This window comes from Chionomys nivalis, chromosome 21, assembly GCF_950005125.1.
Source record: "Chionomys nivalis chromosome 21, mChiNiv1.1, whole genome shotgun sequence".
NCBI lineage: Eukaryota > Metazoa > Chordata > Mammalia > Rodentia > Cricetidae > Chionomys > Chionomys nivalis.
In genome coordinates this window covers 6,534,543-6,547,930 of record NC_080106.1, presented here as the reverse complement: position 1 = coordinate 6,547,930, position 13,388 = coordinate 6,534,543, and the positions used below count along the sequence as shown (strand labels likewise).

The following is a 13,388-nucleotide window of genomic DNA, read 5'->3' as shown; positions in this document are numbered from 1 at the left end:
GAGTAGAAAGTATAGCTGATCTGCTGGAACTGGTCTCACTTAAGTGGGAAATAGGAAAGGAAAGCGTTTTCTTCGGCTGATCAGAACCAGTCTTCTGCAAGCTTGGCTAGGGATGTACTTTGAGCAACTTTGCGGGGTCGTGTCTGCACCTAACGCTGCAAAGGGGGCGGAACCTCTGCCATGAGCAGATCCAGACTGGATGTCCTCTAGGGAATGCTTAGGTGATGGGCCCAGAACAAACCGGAAGTACGTTATGCGCCTGCCCGATGGGCGGTTTACGCCTGCGCGCTGGAAGTGGGCGGTGGAGCATCACGGGCTTCGGCATGGCGGAGGTGGACCTAGAGTCGGATCAGATCCGACTGAAGTGCATCCGTAAGGAAGGTTTCTTCACCGTGCCTCCAGAACACAGGGTGCGACGGGGTGCCACTCGGGCGGCGCTGTGGCAGGGCCGGACTGGAGCGCTCTGAGGCTCACTGTTTAAGGCTCCGGCATCGGAGGGATGTCAGTCCCAGAGTTGGCTGCGGCGTGTGCAGAAATCCGCAGCCGAGCGGCTGGGGACGGGGCACGCGGGTGGGATCCGACGGAGTGCGAACTCGAGTGAGGCGGCGGGGTGGGGCGTGGAGTTTTTGCGGGAGAGAAGAATGGGGCGTTCCGGTGGCACCTGCAGCCGGGAGTTGTCACCTTGCTTACCGGTCTGCTTTACCCACACTCGGTATAGTCTCTTTTGTGTGATGGGGAAGGTGAACCTTAGGAGCCCTGATTTGGGCTCGAGTAGACTGTTGGTAGGAAGAGGTTTGCAGCAGCCCGCGTATGTTTTAGCAAACAGTGGTTTGCAAGGCTAAGGCACATGAACTTAAGTTCACTACCTAAGAGCTTCAGAGCACTGTGCTGGAAGCTGAGGTTGCGAAATCTCCTAACGGAGGAGAATATGCACAATAGTGTACAATAATTGTACAAAAATGTCAAGTTGCGTGGTGGCCCATACTTGCAATCCCAGTACTCAGGAGACTGAGGCAGGACGCTTCTCATAGGGCGGGCTACCTAGTTTGTTTTGTTGCTCCACCTGACCCCCATCCTCATCCTCATCCCAGCCTGCGAAAGGAAGTAGGTCAACTAGCTTCTGCTGATCTGGAGGTCCCTTCCCAGACCTCACAAATGAGTACCCCTGGATAGGTTTCCTCACAAGTAAGTTGGGACTGCGTGTTGGAGGCAGGTTCCCTCTCCACAGAGGTGTTGTATACGTGGCTTGTGGCCATTTGTTACCCGACAGCAGGCATCTGGAACTCTGGGTTGGAGGGAGTCATTAAGGCCACCTTCAGCACTTCAAAGTGGTTCCAGTGTCATTCTTCCCCTCTGCTCATTAGAAAATTCCAAGTATGTGGTCGCTTTTCTTTTTGGTGAGCAAGAGGCAAGCAAGCCTGTCAGTGCCAGGCATGGGGGAGATTCATCATCGCTTGTGCTATTTAGCTTCCAGATCCCCACACTGGCTACTCCTCTGTCTTTCAGCTGGGAAGATGCCGGAGCGTTAAGGAGTTTGAGAAGCTGAACCGAATTGGCGAGGGCACCTACGGCATTGTGTGTGAGTGGTCAAGACAAGAAATGTGTAGGCACAGCTGTGCTGGGAAGGGACGGCTCACACTCTGCGCTCTAAAGCTTGCTCCCAGACTTGAATTCCCTGTGTGGTTTCCACCATGACTGGATAAACATAAGCATCAGGTTGTCAGTGTCAGCAATCCAAACGTGAGGGAGGAGTGGGGATAACCGACCAATAAAATGCACCACTTCTGAAAGCTCCTTGCGGCTCCCTGGGTGTGAGAGTCGTTTTGCCTAGCATTTGGAAGTTGCACAAGTCAACAAAACTCTGTAAGCCATTATCATATACAGTAAGTGTTTCCCCTTAGATAGAGTACTTGAAGTGCCTTTAGAGTTAGCACAAGAGAACACAAAGCAGTGGGCTGTGGGAGAGAGAGAAGCCCCAGGAGAGCTCCTTACCGGCTGAATTGCTGGGGGCCAGCTTCCAGCTCAGAGCTAAACTGGAAACTCCTCCCCATCCCCACCCAGCACCAGTGAGGATCCCCAAGTTCAGATCTTGGTGAAGGAAGAGCCGAGAGTTGCTGGGCATTCTGTTGTCAGAGAAGAGAAGAAGCCCAGGAGGCTCCCGTGTGGCAGGATGGGCTGGGGGAGAGTTTGAGGTAGACTCCATTACACATGTGCTTCTGTTTTAGATCGGGCCCGGGATACCCAGACAGATGAAATTGTTGCCCTGAAGAAGGTGCGGATGGACAAAGAAAAGGATGGTGAGCCGGAAGCGGGGTGCAGAAGGCCCTGCCTGGGGCATTACCGCAGGAGGGAGGAGGAAAGCCCTGGTTACCTGTGGTTTCTCAGGACTGAACTCTTCTGAGGGTCTGTGCAGAGCAGTTAAGGAGCTGGCCCTGCCTGTCACTGCCCTACCTGTCACTGCAGCTGGGGCTTGAGCTCCTCAGCCCTGCCAGATTTTCCCTACCTTGGCTAACTGTAAACTTGGACATTCTCTCCAAGCCCTTTTGCCCCTATCCTCTGGTGAGTGCACTGTCACCCTCCACAAGACCAGTACCCCTGCCCACTGGCCTTGCACCCCCGATGAGTGCTGGAGTAAGAACGGTGTTGGTAGCACTGATTTCCACTGGAGGGGACAGTGTTTATGGGGTCCCGGGTGCGGTGGAGTCGAGTTTACCGAGCCCCTTTGGTTACAGGCATTCCCATCAGCAGCCTGCGTGAGATCACGTTGCTCTTGCGACTCCGTCATCCAAATATTGTGGAGCTGAAGGAGGTGGTTGTGGGCAACCACCTGGAGAGGTGTGTGGTTTCTTGAGGCTGTCCTACCCCAAGGGTCCCTCTCGTGGGGTTGGCCTTTCTCCAGCAGGCACAGAGCTCTTTACCCACTGGGGGGAAACAGAAAGTGGCATGTTTTCTCTCTCCCTTCTAGTATCTTCCTGGTGATGGGTTACTGTGAGCAAGATCTGGCCAGCCTGTTGGAAAATATGCCAACACCATTCTCCGAGGCCCAGGTGTGTGAGGGAGGTTCTTCACAGGCCGTTTGGTGGGTAGCCATATTGAATGTGGCAGCTGGACACAGAGGTGTTGCCTGCTGTCTTTTTCACAGCATCTAGCGCCTTAAGGAGTTGAATTACTCCCTGTGGTATACTGTGGGAGCGTGGGGACCCAGGTCTTCTCAGTCCACATGTCAGGCTACTGGAAAGGAAAGGGGGACTGGAGAAATAGCTCAGAGGGTGAAAAAAAGTGCCTGTGTGTAATACAAGTGTGAGGACCAGAGTTCGGATCCCTAACACCCATATAAATAAATGGTAGCTAGGCATGGCAGCCTGCCTGTAATCCCTGCATAAGGCAGGTAGTAGAGACAGGATTTCCAGGCAAGCTGGCTAGCTAGACCCACTAAATTTGGCCAGCTCTGGGTTCAAATAAGAGATGCTGCTTCAATATGTAAAGTAGAAAGCAATTGATGAAGACACCTGACGTCAACCTCCGATGTTCACACACAGGTGCACACACCCACACGTACACAAACGCGTGTCACATGCTCATACATATACAACAAATAAGTGCATTGCGGTACTGTCTTAGCTGTGCAGGACATAGCAACAGCCACACTCCTGGCAGGCTGCTGGTGACTGCCGGCAGTGGATCAAAGCTCTCCACCCTGTGCTTCTGAACCTCTCCTAGGTTAAATGCATCGTGCTCCAAGTGCTCCGTGGCCTTCAGTACCTGCACAGGAACTTCATCATCCACAGGTGGGCAGGGACAACCAGGAGGAAGGTGTGTTGGAGGTGTCTGAGGAGTGGGAGGGAGAGGGCCAGGAATAGCTTTGGCTTCCCACAGTGCCTCATTCTAAATATCTTGAGGAGAGGAGCCAACACCCAGTAGAAATTCTCTGACTGATCCCGGCCAAGGATCTTGGATCAAACAAGCCCGAGCAGCCCTCATATTTCTGGGAAATAGAAGGTGGGTGGGTAGATAGGGGAGAGCACCTTCCTACAGTGAGTCTCAGGCCAGGAGCTGGCTGTCACCAGCGGGAACTGTGAGGCTCGGAGCCTGTTTGTGTGGAGCAGCCCATGGGCAGGGCGGCAGCAGGCGTGGAGACCTGGCCTCTACTTCTCGCTCAGTTACTGAGGTTGCTGGCCTCCCACTAGCCAGTCCCCTACTACTCCCCACCCTCTCGAGCTTAGAAGACCTTGTTCAGTGGCAGGAAAGTGTGTCGGGTTGTGGTGACGGCATGGCTGCCCTTTGGCTCAGAAAACTAATGCCTTCTCTCTTACCCAGGGACCTGAAGGTGTCCAACTTGCTCATGACAGATAAGGGCTGTGTAAAGACAGGTGGGTGCTGGGTGCCGAGCCCACATATGTGGGAGTGGGTTTCTTTGAGCATGCCTGAAGGGGTAGGGGATGTCAGTGTGGAAGCCAAAGATGGCATGTCTGTCTTCCTAGCCCCAGGCCATCTTAATTCAGCTCTTTCCAGATAGCGACTTGTCTGTCCTCACTTGTCTGTCCTCTCTGTCTCCTCTCCTGCTGCAGCGGATTTTGGCCTGGCCCGGGCCTATGGTGTTCCAGTAAAGCCGATGACTCCCAAGGTTGTTACCCTCTGGTGAGTTCCTTTTGAACTGTGGTGGCCCATAGGAGTGGGTAAGCCTTCCATGGGGCCCTTTGTAGTTGAGGCAGATACTGCAATTACACACCTTCAGTCCCAGCACTGGGGAGGCAGAGGCAGGTGGATCTCTGAGTCGAGGCCAACCTGGCCTACAGAGTGAGTTCCAGGACATCCAGGGCTAAACAGAGAAACCTTGTCTCGAAAAATGACAACCAACGCCGGGCGGTGGTGGCGCATGCCTTTAATCCCAGCACTTGGGAGGCAGAGGCAGGCGGATCTCTGTGAGTTCGAGTCCAGCCTGGTCTAGAAGAGCTAGTTCCAGGACAGGAAACAAAAAGCTACGGAGAAACCCTGTCTCGAAAAATCAAAAAAAAAAAAAAGAAAGAAAAGAAAGAAAGAAAAATGACAACCAGAAAACCCAAAGAAAGAAATGCTGTCCTGCACTAAAACAGCTGCAGACAGTCTGTCTCTGTCTCAGGAAGGGAAGGGTAGCTTCTGTGGTTGTTTCTAGGACAGAATGGGGCTGTGGCAAAGGGCAGGGCACTGACGTCCCGCACATTCTCATCAGGACCCTTACATGGCCTCAGCTGCATGTCTTTTGGCTTCGGCCTGAAAACCAGCTGATGGTCTCTTGATTCTTGTGACATAGATGTGGGTGCTTTCTGGCTTAGGGTAGCCGTTAGTCCAGGCTGTGAGTAGTGACTCTATCACTCAGGCCACCGGGGACCCTGAGGGAGCTCAGACTGAAGGAGAGGTGCTGACCAGAGATAAAATGGGGCTTTTGTCTGCAGGTACCGAGCCCCAGAGCTGCTGCTTGGAACGACTACCCAGACTACCAGCATTGACATGTGGTAGGAGTGGTTTCTGCTCCTGGGTCCTCAAGTGACCTGGCCCTGGAGGTCAGCCCTGGGACAGGGGGAGCAGGATTGGTGCTGTGGTGGTGAGCCTGACCTTGGGACCTAAGGGGAGCATGCGAGCATAGCTGGAGTGCTCACTGGCGTCTGGGAGCGTTGGCAGACCTGGTAGGAGAGCCTTATGCCTCCTTCACGAGTACGTTGACATGGGGCTCAGCAGAGACTGGCTGCTTCTGCAGGGCTGTTGGCTGCATCCTGGCAGAGCTGCTGGCCCATAAGCCCCTTCTCCCTGGCACCTCTGAGATCCACCAGATCGACTTGATTGTACAGCTGCTGGGGACACCGAGTGAGAATATCTGGCCGGTGGGTATTACAGACAACTCTCAATTCCCATCTCTGCCTGGTGGCGCTGTAGCTCCAGCCCTGCCTCTTACAGGGTTTCTCCAAGCTGCCGCTGGCCGGCCAATACAGCTTGAGGAAACAGCCCTACAACAATCTCAAGCACAAGTTCCCGTGGCTCTCAGAGGCCGGACTTCGTCTGCTCAATTTCCTCTTCATGTACGACCCTAAGAAAAGGTACAGACTCTTCCTCTAGGCAGCTGCATGGGCCATACCCCTCAGGAGGAGAGGGCCCTGACTTCAGGATGGAAGAATACCTTAAACCCAACCCAAATCCTTAATTTATGTTTTATGGTGTGAGGTGTGGGAAACTATGGCCTTGCGTATGTTAGTGTTAGGCAAGCACTCCAGCACTGAGCCATCTCAGTTCAACAAACCTCTTAAAGATGGTTTCTCATAACACAGACTGTAGATGTGCCCCAAGTGCCGGGTGTCCGGTTTGAGTGGCTTAGGACTTAGAGCCATTCTGAGCTGCCTGGCATTTCTAGGCCACCAGCCCCCATTTGTTGGAGGTTGAATTGGGCTGTTGAGCCTGGCTGTGTTTTGAGTGAAATAGGCCTCTCTGAAGCCAACCGTCACTGTCATTCTTCAGGGCAACCGCGGGGGACTGTCTGGAGAGCTCCTACTTTAAAGAGAAGCCCTTACGTGAGTTCTGCAGATCTCCTTGGGTTCTCCTCTTTGGGGGTTTGACAGACAGAAAGCCCTGTTTGTCCATATTCAGTGGGTTCCCAAGGCAGGTTTGTGTGGGTGGAATGTGGGCAGACTCCACAGGGGAGAAGGAAGGAAGCAGATGGAAGGTTAGTCCCATCTAGACCTGGAACGTGCTCCACCAGGAACCGCTTCTCCAAGCCAACACTGAAACTATCCCTTCTCATGCAGCCTGCGAGCCGGAACTCATGCCCACCTTCCCCCACCACCGCAATAAGCGCGCTGTCCCAGCTGCCACTGAGGGGCAGAGCAAACGATGCAAGCCTTGACGGTGGGTCCGGCCATCCCTACACATCCTCATGGATCATCAGGCGGCAGACTGGGAGGGCCCTCCAGGCCAAGATGCCTTGGTCCCCTCCTGCTAACATCCTCTCTTCAGCTGACTCCTCCCTACTATCCTCTCTGCCCAGATGCAAGTAGATTATGAATTGGGATGTTGCTCAGTGGGGATACCCAGCCTAGACTGGGCTGCTGTAGCACCATCTGGTGGCCTGTTAGCCCCTGGCAGCCTTGTCTGTCAGTGAGGACATGCTTCTGGGGAGGCAGTGCTAGAGCTGAGAGGTCCAAAGGCCTGAATTCAGTATAGTGCTGAACTGGAGCAAGGCATTAGCCTGGAACGAGTAGGCCCAGGAGACCATACTGTTCCTGCTTGGTCACTAGGAGCTGCCCAGGACAGGCTATAGTGACCCTGGGCAGGGATGGTGGGGCTTCAGGTGGGAAGGAGGCAGTAAGCATTGGTTGGGGCCACGATAGAACTCTTTTAAGACTGTCAGAAGGAGAGCCCTTGGTGGATGTGCCCACAGAGAGAACTGGCGGGCTCCTTTTCCAAGGGTGGAGAGATAAAAAGCTTTTACAATAGACAGTTTCACAATCCTTTAATGTACTCTGGGGTTTTGATCCATGCAGCATGGACAGTGTCCTCTTAGGGGCTGGGAGTGAGGAGTAGGAACAGCCATGGCCGAGGGGTGCCAGTAGAGGAGGTGTTCAGAACAGCAATGCTGCCCCCGGTCTTCCTCGGGGTTGACGAAAGCCCAGCCCTTCATCATCACTGTCCTGTGGATTCTTGGTATAGGGAGCCCAGTGGGGGGTCCTGGGCTATCGCCAAGGGAAAAGAGGGTGTGACTTCTTTCTTCCTGGTTATCTGTGTGCCTTCAAGGAGCTACATGGGGCAGTGAAATGCTTTTTGGCAGTAGCCCAACAGGTGGCCTGTAATGTTCACCCCGTCTTTGGCTGGTAGACAGCTGGTTGCTGAGAACCATTTCTGCTGGATGGGGGGGGGGGTAAGAGCTTCTCCCGTTGCCCGTTTTTTTGCAAGGCTCCTTCCAGCAGGGGTTAGCAGGGGGCCTCTCAGCTAAGTGACTTATGCCCTGTCAGAACCTCCCACATGGCCCAAATCTAACTTAAGGTGTCTACAGGCTCTTGAGCAAGCCCCTGGGTGAAGATTTCTCAGCACACGGAGAAAGGGACATATCCTGAACCATAGCCTGCAGGGAGCAGGTAGAGAGCAGGGTGGGGTCCTTCTTGGAGTTTGGGTACTGTAACATGGACAACCTGGACTTCTCTACCCAGCACATCTGGGCATAAGGGTAGGAACAAGAGGGAAAGATCTTGTTGATTCAGCTCAGGGCCTGCAGTAGACAGGACTGAAATGCGGGGCGGGCAAGTCAGTGAAGGGCCTGATACAGCCCCACGCAAGAACATTCCAACTGTAGGTACTGAACTCCCCTGGGGAATAGGAGGGCCAGGGCAGCCACTGGCCTAGGCCCTTTCCCAAAAGAAGCACCATGGAAACTGTCTCCCCAAACCCTTGTGTTGGGGTCCTTCTGGGCCTAGGGATGGGCCGCAGGACTGTCATAGATCAGGGTATCCACCTGTGCTCGTTGCAGCCACAGGCGTCTCTGGTTGTCACCGAGAAGTATGCGCAGTGAATGACTTGGGCGGCAGGCTGATAGGGCCGTGCAGTGGGTAGCGTGTAACTGGCGGCAGGTGTCACAGCAGAGAGTGGGCAGGTTACCAGGGCTCAAGCAGCTGTGCGCCTGGTAGCTTAGAGGCTCAACCGCAGGCCCATAGGCTGAGGCTGGTGCTCCTTCTGCCTGCCTGTGTCGGGGGCTGGCCTGCCCAGGACTCCCAGGGGCATCAGGGGTAGCTAAGTCCCCCGAGCGACTCAGCTCACGGCGCAGAGAGAGGAAGGAGAAAGCAGAGGGTTCTGGCTCCAGCTCCTCTTCCAGGGCCCCATATGGTGGGCTGTTGGCTCGATGCAGATCATCAGCTGGGGGCTCCCAGGGCTGGCCCCCAGAACCCCACAGTTTGGCACTCTGCTCCCAGAGTGGTGGCCTATATGCCAGTTCCATTGGGGGTGAGTCCAGCCCCGGAGAGGGCTCACCATACAGACTGGCCTCTGAGCTCTCGTCCTCCTGCAGGTCTTGATACAGGTCCACCGGGGTCCCATAAGACGCAGGTGTGCCCCTGGGGGGCAGGGGTGGCGGCTCCTCATCCTGGGCCAGCCGCTGCTGCAGCCAGGCCACACAGGAGGCAACATCCCCACTAGCCCGTCGTGCTCGGAGCAGCTCCTCAGCCGGAAGCACACTTGTGCCCAGCTGGGTCAGCACCTCACTTAGGATCTCACACTCCAGCCGAAGAGCGAAGCAGCCTAGGGCCACCTGAACCAGCTGGCAGGCAGGGGGTGGGGTGGTCACCATTAGGCGGTGGTTGTCCCTGCGCACGTAGCCCATCTTCTGGAAGCTTCGGGTCAGGAGCTCCTCAGAGAGTACGCCCTTCAGCACATGCACATAGCCCCCCGAGAAGGTCTGTAAGGGAGGGGCTTGGTACTGCCTTGACCTTGGTCCCCTTCAGAAGTTTGCTCACCCCCAGAGATGTTCTCATCTGTCTGGCGTGAGCTTTGACTCCCCCCCCCCGACCCCCACAGGGGAGAACCTAAAGCCTTGTGTATGCTAAGCAAACACTTTACACTGGAGCCACATCCCTAGCCCTTTAGCGCTCGCTCTCTCTCTCTTTCTCAACAGCTAGACCCTGATCTTACCATCCTGCTGCCTCAGCCTACAGGAATATCCCACCACAACCAGTTGTCAGGTAGCCTCTTAAATTCTATTCTGACCCTTATTTTTGTCAGCCTCCCCGCTATGAACCATGGAGAGCTCTTGCTCTCAGACCAGGTGTTTTGCTCTCACCCCCTTGCTGTGTAGTCTTCCAGTCTGAAGGGCAGCAGGGGGAGAGGACCACGCTAACACATGGGAGTGTGCTTTCGAGAGCAAAGCTCCATGTGAAAGCAAAGCATCAGGGTAACTTTGGGTCTTTTCCAAATGTGGAAGTCTACAGCTCTAGGCGTCCTTGGAGCACTTCCCTGCATGGACCCTTTAAGAAGAGGCTGGGGACACATAAGTTGCACTGGCCACAACGTCCTTCTCAGGGCTTTGCCCCTTGACTGTTGCCATGGCCTCTTAGAAGGAAAGGGGCACAGTGGGAGTAGGTAACTTAGCTAGAGCCCACAGTGGGCAGACTCAGCCCGCACCAGCTTATTTCAAGGCCAAGCTCCTTCTGCCTTTGTCCTCAAAGGACTGGTGGGTGGGCCTCTAGTCTGAAAGGATGAATGAAAAGTTCCAAGATCTCAGGTGACCCTGTCACCACCAGCAGCTGATGGGATAGGAAGAGAAAGGAGTGTGGAGGGGGAGACGCTGCCATGACAACCAGTGGAGGTTTACCTCGCCCACGTGCTCACTGACGTCATTGCCTTCCCACTCAAAATTAGCTCAGAGCAGCCCTGCCCCCACTTGGTGGTCCATCAGCTGACTGAAGAAACAGGTCAGCCCTGGACCTGGTCACCTAGCCTGGACCCAGGCAGGAACAAGGTCCATGCTCTAGTCCCCGGCCTCCATTGAACAGATGAGTCCACATCCTTGAGGAGTTAGGATGACCACAGGACATGAAGTGCCTCCTTCACCCTCCCACCCACGGCTATCCTAGAATTTCCATAGCAACCAGGACAGTGAGGCCACTTTAAGGACAGCGATGCGAGTTTTAGGTGAATGACTCCCTGGTGGACATGCATCCCAATATGCCCACAGCCCCTCAGCACGGAACTTTCCCCTGTAGAGGACCTGCATCCCCCAACAGCCTGGACAAGGAAGAGAGTGGAGGAACATCACCAAACCATACCTTGATGGTGGTGAACTCCTTTCTCCAGGGCAGCAGGTACAGGTGCACGGCAGCCAGCTCCAGGAGTTCGAAGGCGCGGGCCAGATCGCGTAGGGCAGGTGCCAGGTCAGCACGGCCCCACAGGCCATCAGTGAACAGCGCCAGCGCGTCGTCCTGTAGCGCCCCGTGCAGGTCAAAGTCCTCCACCAGGATCTGCCAGAGCACCGCGCGCAGCGAGGGGTCGCCGCAGACATCCGCGCGGCCCCGCCGCAGCTCGCGCTCCAGGCACAGGCGATAGTCCTCTGATAGCGAACTGCTGCCCATCCTGACCGAGCGCAGAACGAGGTGTCAAACTAGAGACCATGTCGCCTCAGCTATGTGACTCCCGAGCCCGCACCCAGCAACCCCAGGGCCCCCTCCAACCTGGAAACAGAGCCCTTGCCAGCTTAGCGAGTCTCGGAATCTATGGTCCCTTTCGGCCAGGAGACGTGGATGCCGACACCTGGGTGACGAGGGCATCTCTAGCTTCCCCTCCCCAGGAAACCTTCAGCCCGGCTTGCTGAGCGCCCTCGTGTTAACAGCACCCTCCTCCAGAGGATACCCGCTCCCGCCTGCTGAGCCTCTGGCCACCAGAGCCCCTTTCCCACTGACCGACCATACTGTAGACCCCGCGGGCGGCGGCGGTGCTACCTGCTAGTCCCCAGCGGTCCTAGAGAGCTCCACTTGGGCCAGGGTCTAGCCTCTCGCTTCTGCTGAGAGTCGAGCCCGCCCCTTGGCCTTGGTCGTGACGTCGGGGGGCGAGGCTGGGATCGGGTGCCACCCTTTTGGTTAAGTGGGCCGGTGGCGGTGTGGGCGTGGCCTGGCCGAAGCAAGGGATGGCCCGCCTTGGCCGCTCACCTTTTGAGGTAGGTCCTCTGAAATTCAGTTTCTAAGTCCCTAGTCTTTCTACTAGTCCGGGGTCGTTAATCACCTAGTTCCGGGCGGGGGGAGTGGTTACGACGCACTGGGTGTGAGCTGCCAGGTAAGTTGCTCTTACCCACTGAGCAATCCTCCACCACCCCCGGTTTTAAATTGCACTTAAAGCCGGGCGTGGTGGCGCACGCCTTTAATCCCAGCACTCGGGAGGCAGAGGCAGGCGGATCTCTGTGAGTTCGAGACCAGCCTGGTCTACAGAGCTAGTTCCAGGACAGGCTCCAAAGCCACAGAGAAACCCTGGCTCGAAAAACCAAAAAAAAAATAATAATAATAATAATAAAAATAAAATAAATTGCACTTAAATACATATCTTTGAGCTCCTTTGGTCCATGATCCATCAGCCAAGTCAGGCCCCGCCTTGCCAGTATTTGGCTATTTCTGCGGGTTGGCTTGAAGAACCGGAGTCCAGCCTGCTCCTCAACCTGGTGAGGTTCCACTGGGTATATCTTAGTGACCTGTATTATATATACACCAGGTCACCAAACCTAGGCCAAGTTTGATGAGATAGAACCCAGCATGGGGAAGGTGTCTACTTTCTTGTAAAATTCCTCAGATTCGAAGGACTTGGAAAATGAAGATAAGTAGGCAGCTCTCCTCAGACACCCTGCAGGCCATCACTGTACTTTTTGCTGTGATTAAAGGTGTGTGCCACCACTGCCTGGCCATTGGTTGGCTTTTAAGGTTGTTCAACCCACAGTGACATTGTTTAACTTCCTTGACCACATCATAAAGTTTCCACGCTTGTCTTGTTTCAAGACACTCCTGGACCCCAACACTGTATGATGAGAGAGCTAGCAGCAAAATAGAGAGGCCTTGGGGGCTGGGGCTCAGAGGTAGAGCAATTGCCTAGTATGTGCAGGGCTCTAGGTTCGATCTCTAGCATTGCAAAGAACGAACAGAAACTCTGTTAAACTAATGGTGAGGCCTTGTAGCGGCTAACGCCCACCTGCCAGTGCGCTTGTAACTTGTAACTAAGAGGTTACTCTGGATTAGGATGAGCCTTAAAGTAATAATATTGATGTTCTCATAAGAAGAGTTTTATATATCGAAAGCTCTATGAAGATGGAGCCAAAGATGGGCTACGGCTCCAAGCGAGGAATTCTGAAAGCCTGTAGGAGCTGGTGGAGGCAGGAAGGACCCTCTGCCAATGTTCTTATGGGAGATGCAGCCCTGATGACATAGATTCGTGGCCTTCAGAGTTGTACTGGTACAACTGTTTTAAGACCCACTCCCCCATTCTGTGGTGGTTTGTTAGGTCAGTCATAGAATACTCTTACGTCGTTCTGACCTCTTTAGCTGAGGTCCCTGTTCACCATCGGCGTTGACCTAAGACATTGTCCGACTGACTCAGCTTCTTGTCATCAATTACAGCCATAGTTGACGATAGGGGTGGGTAGAGCTCTCCTCATGGACCTTACCTACATTGGAAGGTACATGAACGATATAAATGGCTCATGTATTTGAGCCAGTAAGTTAGGGTCATTTGTTTTGCATCCATTGCTACTTCCTTTTCATTCTCTCCCTGAGTGAGCAGTGTCGCCACATGTCCTCTGTGCTCTTTTTTTTTTTTTTCGAGACAGGGTTTCTCTGTGGCTTTGGAGCCTGTCCTGGAACTAGCTCTTGTAGACCAGGCTGGTCTCGATCTCACAGAGTTCCGCC

At 54.5% G+C, this 13,388-nt stretch overlaps 2 protein-coding genes across 6 annotated transcripts; one reads left to right on the top strand and one right to left on the bottom strand.

Annotated features, from left to right (window-relative positions):
- The first annotated feature begins 286 nt into the window (after positions 1 to 286).
- On the top strand, positions 287 to 7,416 carry Cdk10 (cyclin dependent kinase 10). Of its 2 annotated transcripts, none has more exons than XM_057753559.1 (13): positions 287 to 372; positions 1,507 to 1,579; positions 2,226 to 2,297; positions 2,733 to 2,835; positions 2,966 to 3,047; positions 3,721 to 3,788; positions 4,318 to 4,370; positions 4,569 to 4,638; positions 5,433 to 5,492; positions 5,735 to 5,858; positions 5,932 to 6,071; positions 6,487 to 6,539; positions 6,774 to 7,415. In XM_057753559.1, exons 3-13 carry the CDS (start codon positions 2,279 to 2,281, stop codon positions 6,869 to 6,871), a joined length of 870 nt encoding a protein of 289 aa, XP_057609542.1. In that variant the 5' UTR covers positions 287 to 372; positions 1,507 to 1,579; positions 2,226 to 2,278; the 3' UTR covers positions 6,872 to 7,415. The 2 variants fall into 2 exon arrangements, with proteins under 2 accessions (XP_057609542.1, XP_057609541.1); XM_057753558.1 differs by having other exon boundaries at positions 295 to 410; positions 6,774 to 7,416.
- A 44-nt stretch (positions 7,417 to 7,460) lies between these two features.
- On the bottom strand, positions 7,461 to 11,526 carry Spata2l (spermatogenesis associated 2 like). 4 transcript variants are annotated; one of them, XM_057753554.1, is made up of 3 exons: positions 11,445 to 11,526; positions 10,776 to 11,079; positions 7,461 to 9,409 (listed from the first exon to the last, which is right to left on the bottom strand). In XM_057753554.1, exons 2-3 carry the CDS (start codon positions 11,076 to 11,078, stop codon positions 8,432 to 8,434), a joined length of 1,281 nt encoding a protein of 426 aa, XP_057609537.1. In that variant the 5' UTR covers position 11,079; positions 11,445 to 11,526; the 3' UTR covers positions 7,461 to 8,431. The 4 variants fall into 4 exon arrangements, with proteins under 4 accessions (XP_057609537.1, XP_057609539.1, XP_057609540.1 ...); XM_057753556.1 differs by having other exon boundaries at positions 7,461 to 9,376; XM_057753557.1 differs by having other exon boundaries at positions 7,461 to 9,271.
- Between the last annotated feature and the right edge of the window lie 1,862 nt (positions 11,527 to 13,388).

Coding starts and splice junctions, on each gene's coding strand:
- Spata2l (XM_057753554.1), bottom strand. CDS start 11,078: ATGGGCAGCAGTTCGCTATCAGAGGACTATCGCCTGTGCCTGGAGCGC. Junction 9,410..10,775: donor AGGAGTTCACCACCATCAAG/GTATGGTTTGGT, acceptor CCTCCCTTACAG/ACCTTCTCGGGGGGCTATGT.
- Cdk10 (XM_057753558.1), top strand. CDS start 324: ATGGCGGAGGTGGACCTAGAGTCGGATCAGATCCGACTGAAGTGCATC. Junction 2,836..2,965: donor GTGGGCAACCACCTGGAGAG/GTGTGTGGTTTC, acceptor TCTCCCTTCTAG/TATCTTCCTGGTGATGGGTT. Junction 5,859..5,931: donor CGAGTGAGAATATCTGGCCG/GTGGGTATTACA, acceptor TGCCTCTTACAG/GGTTTCTCCAAGCTGCCGCT.